This window comes from Gallinula chloropus (genome assembly GCF_964237585.1).
Source record: "Gallinula chloropus genome assembly, chromosome: 5".
In the NCBI taxonomy this organism is placed as follows: domain Eukaryota; kingdom Metazoa; phylum Chordata; class Aves; order Gruiformes; family Rallidae; genus Gallinula; species Gallinula chloropus.
In genome coordinates this window covers 21,188,263-21,200,480 of record NC_140090.1, presented here as the reverse complement: position 1 = coordinate 21,200,480, position 12,218 = coordinate 21,188,263, and the positions used below count along the sequence as shown (strand labels likewise).

Genomic DNA, 12,218 nt, shown 5'->3' with positions numbered 1-12,218 from the left:
GTGCTGTGCACACTGCTGGAGAGTTGGAAGCAAAGTAAGGTATCTCCAGCTGATATCTTAAGCAGTCATAGACAAAGCACTTTATCAAACTGATATTATCTGCTGAGAAAGTGCAGAAGTAAGTTTCATCCCTACAGTTTTCTGTTCACAATATTTATGTGAGGAATGATGGTAAGTTTTAAGCTTTATCCCCTGCACTGGTAAGTAGGTGTTGTGATGTTTTTCAGTTGTTGGGAGTTTTAAGTTTCTTGCTTGGAGCATGCCTTTGGGACACTAAAACCGGGGCTATGTTTCACTTGCAATCTGAAATTCCCCTGATCTAGTCAAAATACGCAGTGCAGCAGCAATGGACTCTGATACAAGGCCTGCAAAGTGCAGGGACTTGGAAGCATCTCGCCTATCCCACAAAGTGGGGAAGGAGGGGCAGAGGCAGCCTGTGGCTGCAGGGCCTGGAGCAGTGCCTGATTCCCTCATGCTAGTTCCGGGGCCGCCGGGTATAAAGAGCTTTATGCAATGTCTGGAGGGTGGGAGTTTATAGAAAACGCGATGTCTCAACAGGCGAACACTCCTTTCTTCTGCAACTAGCGGGATAAGAAAAAGACAGCAGGCTCTTTGCGCTGCTGCTGTGCGGATCAGCACCCCAGAGTCGAGGCGCCAGCTTCTGAGGGAGCTGGAGCATCCCAGCCCAGATGGGACCTCGCCATCGGATGGATGGAAGAGCAGCAACTGCTTGCAAACTGCTCATATTATTCACTGCATGCATAATGCAGGGCAGTTGCCAAGGTAAGCACTATGCTTCAGCCTCTCTCGAATGGGACTTGCGCTGCAAGGAGCACATCCCTGGTTTGGGACGGAAAAAGATCAAAGTGCTTGAAAGCAGAGGGTTAACGGGAGACGATTTGAGAATAACATGGGGAGGCAGTTGGCTCCTTCCAGGAGCCCTTTGATGGAGTTGATTTCTGTTGTGAAAAGGAAAGTAGCATCTTAAACACTACAGACACCACTGGTTCTCTAGCTTCACTTCATCTTGATTTTAAATTATCCCAGGATGGTTTTTCTGATTCTTTTTCTGGTTTATCCAAACTTTTTCTGCTTGTATGAGACAGGAACTCACAAATATTGCTAGATTTGGAGGGACAGCTCAGACTTTGCAACTCTTAAAATCACAGTTTTAGAGGTGCAGAGTGGGCAGCCTTTCTTGTAGCAAGTGCTGCTTACTGGCTGTGGGGAAGGTAAATCGAAACACCCCCTTCCCCCTCCCAACCCAATCCCCCCAGAGTTTTTGCATTTTTCCTGCCGATCTTTGTGCCCTTCTTGCTACAGAGGTGTAGGTGGTTTTGCAGAGCAGAGTTCACCTGCATTCCAAGAGCAGGTTTGGTCACCACTAAAATTGTACCTAGAGCTGTTTTTGATGGGACGTGCACAGGCTGTGGCGCTTGCACGTACACAGGTTGTAACGCTGGCACGGCTATGTGTGGACAGGCTCGTGTACGTGTGGTATATGCAGTCATTTACAGAGGGCTGTAAGAAAGAAACAGATGCTTAGTCTGGAGCACAATAAGCTCCCCTCAGTCGTCTCAGCCGCAGATTTGAAGTTGAGAGAGGGAGAACTTTTTCTCTGGGCTTTGCTGTTGCTAGGCAACACCAGGGAGCATGTGACGGGCAGAGCAGGCTGAGTGCCGCTCCTCCGGTACTAATCTGGCTGCTAGGGATGGAGCAGCCGTGTCTCCAGCCCTCTTCCCAGCCTGTGACTGCATGCAGCCCATCTCTTCCGTCTTCCCCTCTTTGCTCAGTTTAATTGCAGTGGAAATGAAGCCTGGCTGTTGGAGCAAGAGTGGCTGCAGTGCGTTTCCTCGGCCGCATGTAGTGACCTAGCAGTCCGGCTGGTTCTGTGTGTGTGTGTGTGTGTGTGTCTGTGCATTACGTGTGCGTTCAAATTGTTAATCTGCTTTCTTTGCTCAGCCCTTAGTTTAAGCTCCTTAGACAGAATCAAGTAAGTAATTATACAGCAACTGCTGCTAGCAGTTCCCACTTAGGAGCAGGGAAATAGACGATAGCTAATGTTCAGCAGGCGACCTGCAAAAACTCTAGCCAAGGAGGTCACACTGGGCAGAGCTAATCCTGTGCACTGTTATTTTACATTGGATTGAATGGAAGCTGCAGTGCTGATCTGAAACTTTACTTCTTTGCTCTATAGCCACGTTTGGCTGTTCAGGACGTGCCTGGTAAATGGCATGTCAGGATAAGCAGAAGGAAGCTTTGAATTAGCATCCACAGGCATTGACAGTAGAGAAGTTTTTTACTTTGATGGTGTGCTCCCCTGCCTTCCCTGCCCCCCAAGTAGAATAACTGTGCAAACGAAAAGTTTTAGTAACAGGTCACTGATACTAGTAAAATTTCTGGATAGCAATCTTGGTCACACTGTGATTGTTTTTGTGACATTTTTGGCATCGTAAAGTTCAGCTTCTTTGAATATTGAGATCATGTCAGACTAATTTCAGAAAAATAAATGAAGAGGATCATCAGAGCAATTCCAAGACTTGGAATAAAAAAGGTGAAAGTCATATTATCTTTGTCTAATCCTCAGTATTTTCAAAGGTGCTTCCATGACATTTTTGAACATTTTTATTGCCAATACCTGGCCCCAGTATCAGCAGGATGTTTCTAGAAGTAGTTTAACCTGAGCACTTGCTCAAATGACAGTATCATGATTCTTCCTTGATTTGTCTAATTATGGATTTACTGAAATTAAACATACCTCTTGTAAACTGAATAAAAATATCTCCCCTTGTAATTGCCGTAGTACGGGGCCTGGTTCTGCAACCTTTCCTCTCCAAGCCATGTTGCCTGTGGGGTAACTGTTAATGAGTAAAAATTGCAAGTGGAATCTAAAACACTACCTAAGTTAAGGTAGTGTCAAGAAGAGGCATCACGGGACTAATGTTAATATTTGTTTGGAGGAATCTTGAAGTGCTTCATGCTCACAGTCATAAACTGGAGACACTGTGTGGATGTTGTACTCTCAGCAGTTTTGCAGAGGGCAAATGAGATTACTAGGGCAACTTTGCATTTGAACAATGAGTTCTTTAACGTTACAGCAAGCATACCAGATCTACATGCTCATGCAGTATTCCACGTAGTATCTGTTACTGGGTTCACCTTATCTAGCATGGAAAGCCTGCTGTACTTTTTTGATGAGGATTTAGTGCTTGCGAGTGTCTGAATTTTTTTTCTATTCTTAATGGTTCAGCACCAGAGGCACTATTAGTTTAGTTTTATTATAAAATTATTCATATATATAAATCATTGATAGAAACCTGCTTTTCTTTACAAAAAAGAATCCTCCTTTCTACACACAAAATATTAAGAACATTCTTCAGATGTTAATATTTCTGTAACCTATATATTTCAGATCACTTAAACTTTATTCATTGCTTTTTAGTGTCCTTTAAGTCCTGATGACTTAATTTCAACAGAGATGATGTAAATCTCCAAGCAAATAAAAGTATAAATATTAAAACAATATGAATTATCTAATATAATCCATTGGTATTGGGTTTTGTCACCAATTTTGCTAAATTTAGTGCAAATTTGAAACCAATACAGATTTCAGATTTGCATTGTAGTTACACTGATGTTCTGGCTTTGCTGCAATTTACTGCAAACCACCCAACTGCTATGTAAAGCCCAGGATTTCACTGTACTGTGTAGTTTACGGTGTTTAAATTGCTGTTTGCCACCCCTGTCTTTCTGATGGGTACTTCGGAGGATCTTTTTATTTCTTTTACATGCTCTATGTATGGAATCAAAGATGACAGATTTGCATTGCTGTGAATTATATGAGATCAACAATTGCTTAGCAAGGCTATATATTTTCCTTGCTGATAATCATAAATTATCATAACTTTCAAATTCTGGGAAATGCAAACATTTCCATTAACACTTCTCTCTACATATATATACTATTTTTAATATGCTATTTTAAATTTTTTTGGGGTTCTCTATTGACTTAACAGGCCAGAAGATCACAGATAGGTTGACTTCTAATACTTTTTGCTCCTGTTTTTAGTAACTTGTAGTTTAATGACTTTTTTTAAGGTTTCTGTTGTTGAGCTCAAGATCAGATTTTATTTTTTTTTTAGGAAAAGCTGATTATCTGTTCTGTATACATCTTGTCAAAATGTGAGTTGTGCAGAAACTTTGCTGTAATGCTAAAGTTCGTGCATCAAATTTGATTTACATCCTAAATATCTGCAATGATAAATCATTGCCTTAAATGTATCACAGGCCAATATGACTGAAATTTGTTACCATTACAAGATCTCTCCTAGTCTGAGAATGAAGGCCATTCTAAGTATGAATCCAGAAATCACAATGAACATTTGCCTGAAGTGAGGCCAGTAATGAACAGGTACAATAGGGCCAAGTAACGAAGAGCTCTGGCAGCACTTCCCAGCATGGCATGGAGAAACATGCTTTTGCATCAAGCATTGTAATAGTTCAATCTCCAGATTAATAATTCAGTGGCTTTTAGACATTGACTTCAATCAAATCTATTTAATGTGCCTGTAGGATGATGTATAGTGACACTGCTGTAGGCGACAGGCCAGAGTCAGTATTCATGCTCCCTTGTAGAGTGCTGTGCATGTCTAAATGACAGAGAAGCCTGTCTCTAAGATTATTCTCCTGCCAAGACCTAGTCTTTGAAGACTTTGAGTGAGACTTTCCTTGGGGATTGAGGATTTGGGAGTAATGAGAGGGGAGAAATGGTGTCAAAGAAAATTAATATACCAGTGCAGTCCTGATGTACAATTTAATAAGTATACTTCATGACCTGTGGGCTGCAATGTTCATAATCCTGCACTGCTGTAATTTTTTGGTTCCTCTTGGAGGTGTACTCACAGAGAATCATGAGTGAAAATCCCAATGAGTGTCCACCTACTTGGCTCTGAAGTAGTTTATTTCCTGAGGGCTGACAATTTAAAAGTACCTATCAGTGAAACACATTATAATCTTCCCATGTTTTAATTTATGATTGATATTTCTATGCACTGACAGTCTGGGTTTTTTTGCTGTTTTTTGCTTTTTGGTCTTTTTAATGGGTAGCCCTCTTCTTGTACATCTCTTGAATTTCCTTAATAATTTACTCTTTTTCTGTATTCTGTTCAGCAAAGCATATCAGGAATTTGCAAAGTAATCAGCTAAAGTAAAGAATGGGACAAACCCCAGAATTTTAGTTAAAAATTGAAAACAGTAATTGGATGACACCTGGTTAGATTTAAGTCTATGCCAAATGCTAGAATTACAGTAAATAATTAAGCTACAGGAATGCAGGCAAATAGAGACAGAGCATCTAAGGAGATTTCAACTAAGATAATTGTGTGATGTGTACGATGCTTCTATTTCCCTGTAAGACAAACCAGAATCTTCTTTCACATATTGAGCTGATTGGAAATTTGAGCAATGAAATCCTACTTTAATCCAGATTTACTTTCTGTGTGTTTTGCAGGAAATGAGCAAAGATTCATTTGGGGGAAAGGTAGAATGCAATTTCATTAAAGCCTTTTAATTCTTTTCCTTTTGGGCATCCTGGATTGACATAAAATCAATCACAATGTTTGGAGCCTTTTCCTCTCCATGTGCCTTTTTACACTGCTAGATTATTGCCAGATCAAAGCCCAATGGTGGTTTTGTTTTGGGTTTGGTTTTTTTTTTTTTTCACTTCTCATTATTTAGCTCCAAACCTGGAGGTGGATCTGTTGAGATTTTTGTTTTGTTTTGTTTAAATCTGAATACTCTCATTTTTAATTGAGGAGTAAGCAAGGACATTGTAGATGTAGTTCATTTTATCTTCATGAATACTGGATCAAATGCCATTCAGTCTGTCTACAATTCATATTTTTAGACCTGAGAACTTGTGAAAACTCTTCAGACAAATATGGAACTTTGAATCACTTTGTACTATCACTTTTTAAAGCAGGAGTTTATAGTTGTTTCTCCTCCTAAAAGAGGAACTCTGATTGAAACGTTCAAAGTGCTATATGGCTCCAGCACTTTTTAAAGTAAACTACACTTTTGAGAAGTTGTCATTGTTGAAAAACATTAAAGGTCCCTTCTAATTAGTGATCTACAGGTTGACATCTATTTAAAAAGAAGTTGATGTTTGTATTCTACTGTGGCTAATTAGCAATGATAATCAGATAATTTGTTCACTTTTTAATTGGTTACACTGAATGTGGCAAATAAAGGACAGAGCTGTTTTTCAAATTATTTAAAACTAAGGTGGTTCTTTATATAATTTTGTTATTATTTCAAATAAATTATCCCTGCATTGTACTGATATAAGAGATAGAAATGGGATTCAGTGAACAGTGAACCTTTCTTTTAATAGCTTATTGTTTGAGATCCATTTTGAAGTCCACTTTCTTTTGAAAATGCTTTTTGTTTCCTTAACTCAGCACACTTTAAGAACAGTTTAAGAAAATGAAGCCTAATGAGTAAGCATAGAAATGTTTAATGGATTGGATAGCCTTTGGTGGATTCTATAAGCTTTTACTGTTTGTTTCAAGGTTTTTAATGTTTTCTTTGTTTTGCAATGCTTAAAGTGGATTAGAGATCTAAGGATCACTGTTACAAGTTTGGTTTTGAATTAATGAAATGACATATAAGAGTTGACTGAAATTGTTCTACTTTTATGACCTGTTCTATTTTCTGCTTTTAACGTGAATAAATTACCTTTGTTTTACAATCAAGAAGCCAAATCTTCAGCAAAAGGGCACTGTTTACAGCAGCAGTGTGTCTGCTCAATTATTTTCTTGTACAAGCAGGTCATGGTACACCCTGCTGAGTTGAGTTGAAGAATGGGAGTCTGTTCCAGTAGGAACTCCCTTTGATGAGGATTTCAGGCTCATGCTTTTGCAGAGCGAGCATGGGGGTTTTAGTTGTGTTATGTAGCATCTCCTAAGGCAAAAAAAAAAGAGGGATATTCCAAAGTTATCCTGGGATACATCCAGTGATATATTTAGAATCTAGGTAATGTTTTTTATTTTCAGAAAGCATTGTGCCCATTGTCAACTCATAAATATACCACAAAGAGTTTAGTTTGAGTAATTATAGGGCCTGCAGAACTGCAGTACATGCATGCATTAATGACACTCCCCAGGTATGCCTGGAAGAAGGAACTTACCAATGTAATGTTCACATAATTCAACACCGGTGAGAGACCCCATTTACATCTGATCAAGCCCTTGTGATACCTTAGTATCTAAGGGTATGGTTTTGTGAGAAATGATGAGCCAATTGAGCACCTCATTGCTGCTGGAAGCAGGAGGCCCTACACTCTTTCCTTTTCTCCTCCAATGTTCCATTCACACATTGCTGCCAGCCTTGAGTTCTTGGTGCTTGCTTTGTGCTAGTATCATTGCCCGTCAGACCTCTCTGCTTTCACTTACAAACGTGGAGGAAAACTAAACTAGGCCTAGGGAATTAAGTGGTTTCCCAGTGATTTAGTGATTTAGAGCAGCATGCAGTGTAAGGTCTGGTAGTTGCTGGAGTCTGGAAAAGAAAGTGAACCTTAGCATCAAGTAGGAGAAGAAGAACTGGAAAGAGAAACTTACCCTTTTTCTTGTGGTAAGTCAGTGAGTTGGCTCAGCTGGCCATGCAATCACTGCTTAATGCTACTGCTAAGAACATATAGTAACTGCTTTGCTGGCATGCTAGTTACAAGAGTGGTCCCATCAGGGCTATAGTGAATTAGTGTTAGCACTGCGGGAAACCTTTTTGTAAAGTTGTCTGGTGTCAACAGATGGCTTGACTTGAATGGGACTGCTCACGTGTTCACTTCTGAGCAGGACTGGAGGGCTGCTCTCAACCTGCAATGCAATAAATGAGTTGGACGATAACCAAGCACATAGAATGCTGCTGCAGATCTTGTTGGCTTTCTAGCTGTGTTAATAAAAATAACTTTTACAACTATGAAAACTAATAGATTTTTAAACCGTTTCATGTGAAACAAACAAACCACAGTTTGTATCTGAAATGAATGATAAAATTTGTGGCAACTTCCACGTGAATACAGGAGCTGTTTTATTAGCTTTGTAGTTTTGACTTTTCTGCATGAATTCAGCCACAGAATGCACTTTAAAACCTCGCTAAAAATGATTTTTTGTTCCTAGTATTCTGTAATTATACCACGTACTAAAATGCCTTTTGTTACCTTGGCAGTATATGGAAGGTATTTAGTGGAGTAACTAAACTGCATCTACTTCAGTTAATCTGAGCCTTGACAAACTTCTGTTGGCTGAACCAGTAGGAAATCTGAGCAGATCCTTGGAATAGCTCAGTTGTCACCTGTCTTTTTGCTCAGGCTGGCCAGCCATCTGCTTCACCAGGAGCTCTGCCTGGGCAGAGGGCGACGATGACAATCAGGTCCTTTGGCGCTTGCAGAACGATATCCAGTCATGGAATTTGTGTTCTAACTGTAGGCAGTTTAGAGTGGAAATGCAAGAATGCTGCGATTACTTTTATTAGTTTTGCAAGTTTTTAACTGTATTAAGCCTGCCACAGAATGCACTGTAAAATGGTTATCTTTCAGTGAAAGTACAAAACAATAAAAATACTTTAAAGCTGAACTTTAAATCCTTTAGAAAATTATGCATGTCTTGGATTTGAAAAAAGAAACTAAAAGACATATTTTATTGTATTTAGTTAATTAGCAAAATTTAAATTACTTAAGACTGAGGTAAAAGCTCCAACCTTGATGAAGTAGTTTATCCATATTAAAACTTTCTGACTTTATTGCCATTAGGGAACAGAAACCATTCCTCCCTGGCTTTTATTTGGTTTCCTAAAGAAAAGGTGCTTTAGCAATATCTCCTAAGTTAGTGGAAAGAGAGACCCCCAAATTATCACCCTGCTATGGGGAATCTTGGTCGTTAAATATTCCATATAGAGATACTGACCCTTTGGCCAGCAACATACCAGGTGTGGTATCTTCTTCCTAGCAAGTATTTTGAAAGACTGATGGAAACTTGCTGAGGAAGGAATTACCGTTTAAAGGTTACAAGACTGTAGGCAAATGCCTGAGGTTCTGTGAGGAATGTATTTTCTGTGTTGTGTGCTACCACTGTGAACCCTGACTGTGGTTTTGTGTGATTGCTTCTAGAAGTACCTACGTAGTATGCAGTAGTTGCATGCTGTTGTGTTTTCAAGGATGCAGCAAATGTAGGGCTTACCCAGCTACACAAGTTAGAGCAGGAACACCTTCTTACTTGCTATTCCCCTCTGTGCCTGGCATGCTGCTGAAGAGCAGTTAGCTAATATAGTTTAAAGAATTGCTTAAAATACCGTGCCTAGCAGCCACCATTGAAGGGAAGTAGCAGGGGAATCAAGCATCCTTAAAAAATCCAAATGGGCGAGTTGGAGTTTGGCTGGTTAGGGGAGGTGGAAGTACAATGCTTCCATTGGGGCTGACAGGAAGGATAGATAATGTTTCCATGGGAGATGATATTTCTTGTATTTATCTTCTTCGGATGAATTCAGGGACTTTACCTTTTATTTGACAAACTCATCAGTATTATTATTTGGGTCAAAGGATTTCTTATTTTATTTTTTAAACAAAAAACTATATAGAGAATATACCACATTTAAAAGTGAAATTGCCAAAGGATGGTTTAATTCTTATTGTTCATTTTCAGAGTGTATTAAGATAAAATTGCTTTTCGTGCGAGCACATTGGCCAACAGTGTGATTTCAGTTCAAGTGATCCTTTCTTCACTCAGGTCTTCCTTAGCATGTGGAATTTCCTTTTCAAGAAGCTCGATAAGGAATGATCAGCCATAGCTATTAGCTGCTAGCTGAAATTGAGTCACTACCAAATAAGAGAGAAAAATTGTTTGTCAGTGCATCCAAAGATGTATCTGAAGTTCCTAATGTTACGAACAGTAGTAAATAGCATTAGAATGTCTACCTAGGCACACTAGATGCTTGTATCTCATAGTCTGTCTGTTCTGCACTGACACTTGTGTTTTTCTGCTTTTCTGAAAACGTTCTCACATATTTAGTTTGCAACAAGTAGCAGTCACAATTTTGAAGTCCAAAATGGTGACTGGTAGCCTGTGAAGCTTTGGGACACAGCTTAAATTGTCCTTTTTGTCTGGGAGTCCCACTAGTTATGATGACACTATTCAAGTAGTGAAGAACTTTGTAGATGTGGGTTCTGTCATTGGAAGAGAGTAGTTTTCACTCTGTGTACTTACCATGATTATTAGCTGTAAGGGAAAGTGGTTTATTTCTTTTCATGACAAGTTTCATTTTTCATTTAATAACTTGTGGTATAATATTCCAGCAAGGTTTATGATTTAGGAAAGTGTTATATGTTGTATAGCAATTTACAGTCTAGCAATAATACGTAAAAGAAATATAATTTCACTTTCACAAACTGGAATCAGTCTCTTTAAGAGCCTTCCAATCCCCTAGTGCTACAGTGAGTCATCAGCTTTCAGGAGAGCATGACTGAATTGAATGCAGCTCACCATCTCTGCATGGGGTCTAATTTTGAATACAAACAGCACATTGGTTGGAAAATTATTTTAAAACCAGAGCAGCTCTCAAAATGAGAATAGCTTCCTGTGAAGGCTTTATCGTCTGCTAGTGCATCTGTTGTACTTTCTGTACATGTTCAAAATTGTTTAAGCACTTTCTAAATTTTCCACACATTGTATTGTTGTAAATACTTCCTAGTCCTGAAGATTTTCCTCCTTTGGTCATATTCCCCCCTACTCTGTTACCCAGTTGTTATTCTGCAGCAGCCTTGGGGCCATTAGCAAGGTTCATTCTTATGAAAATGCTTGGGATGCTTCCTTCTGTGAGTAACCCGGGGTGTCTTTATTTCTACTATGTTTGCTTGTTCTTCTTCCTCTTATGTCATTTGGTCAATTGGAACAGATTTTTGCATATTTAATGTGCCATTCATTAAAAAGAAGCTTCTGGGATTTAGGACAGCTCAGAAGTGTATGCTTCCCTTGAGATCCACAGTGCCAGCTAACACAATCACAATTGATTTATGTGGATTAAGACACCCAAAGTCAAGACAACTGGTTGAGGTTATCCCATTTTGTTTCCATGATCTTTATGTGTAATGTGTCTTAAATGCACGTTTGTGCTATGAAGGTCAATCTTGCAATATGGCAGCCACTGGTTCTCTTGAGTTTGGCCATGCAGATAACAACTTTACAAAATTCTCTAAGAAAGGAGTACAAATTATTTTTATTAGCCTCACCTTGGAAAATACTTTATATACAGTTGGGGTTAAAGAAGGTGTCCAGTAAAAATTATTGGCTTGTTCTCAGTTATCACTGAAGTATGAGAAATTTGACAGTGACTTAAACGGCAGAAGAAGCCTGATCTGTTCAATATAAGGAATATTTACTTTATCAGTAGAAAGGAGTATCACCTTCCGTCTATTAGAATTAGCCCTTGCTTAAAAGGATTAGTTCTTACTCCTGCCTTGTTACAGGACTAAAATGTTGGTAAGAGCTTATTTGTTGCTTTTTAAAAAGTGAGTTGAAGCAAGATTATACTGGACCTGAATTTTTAATTAATTTGCTTCTGGTACTATATGATGGTTAAGATGTACAGTATGGTATGATTTTAAGATTTTTTTTTGTTTGTTTTTTTTTCTTGTACATTTAGGAACAATGTGAGTAATTTTAAAATACTACCTTAAGTTTTCTTTACTTTTTCCAGAAGGTCTGGTTTTAAAGTGACAATGTAGAAGCCATAGTTGTTTTGTTCTGAGTACCAGAACTTTAAGGAAAAACTAATAATTTAAAAAAGAGGGTTTTTTTACTAAGAGGTCTGTATGTGGATTATCAGAAAATTAGGAGCTTGTTCTCTTTATTATTAGTTAAGGCTTATAATTTATATAAAAATAAAATTGCATAGATTTGTTAAAAATGAATTTATAAACAATTTCTGGTTTTATCAGGCTGTTTGCATGCATTGCTTTTTCAATTAATAAAGTTCAAGTAAGGTAGAGAGGATGAGGATTATAAATATCTTTAACGTTGCTAGGAGGCATTTACAGTGTCATTCCTTTGAACTTGATGTCTGCAGGAGACTTGAACCCTTTTTTCTTTGCAGGAAAGCTTTCCTGCTTAGTTTCAGTAGATTAAAAATCCTGAGTTTCTTGTATTTATGTTGAGGCATTAGCAGAAATA

The 12,218-nt window shown here is 38.5% G+C and overlaps 1 protein-coding gene across 1 annotated transcript in view; it reads left to right on the top strand.

Annotated features, from left to right (window-relative positions):
• Nucleotides 1–689: 689 nt before the first annotated feature.
• The window catches only part of LRP2 (LDL receptor related protein 2), a gene marked incomplete at both ends in the record, with an annotated part of 121,204 nt that continues 109,675 nt past the window's right edge, over nucleotides 690–12,218 (top strand). The window contains one exon of the mRNA XM_084265135.1: nucleotides 690–783. Within this exon, the coding sequence (XP_084121261.1) occupies nucleotides 690–783 (94 nt within the window). The remainder of the gene's footprint in view (nucleotides 784–12,218) is intronic.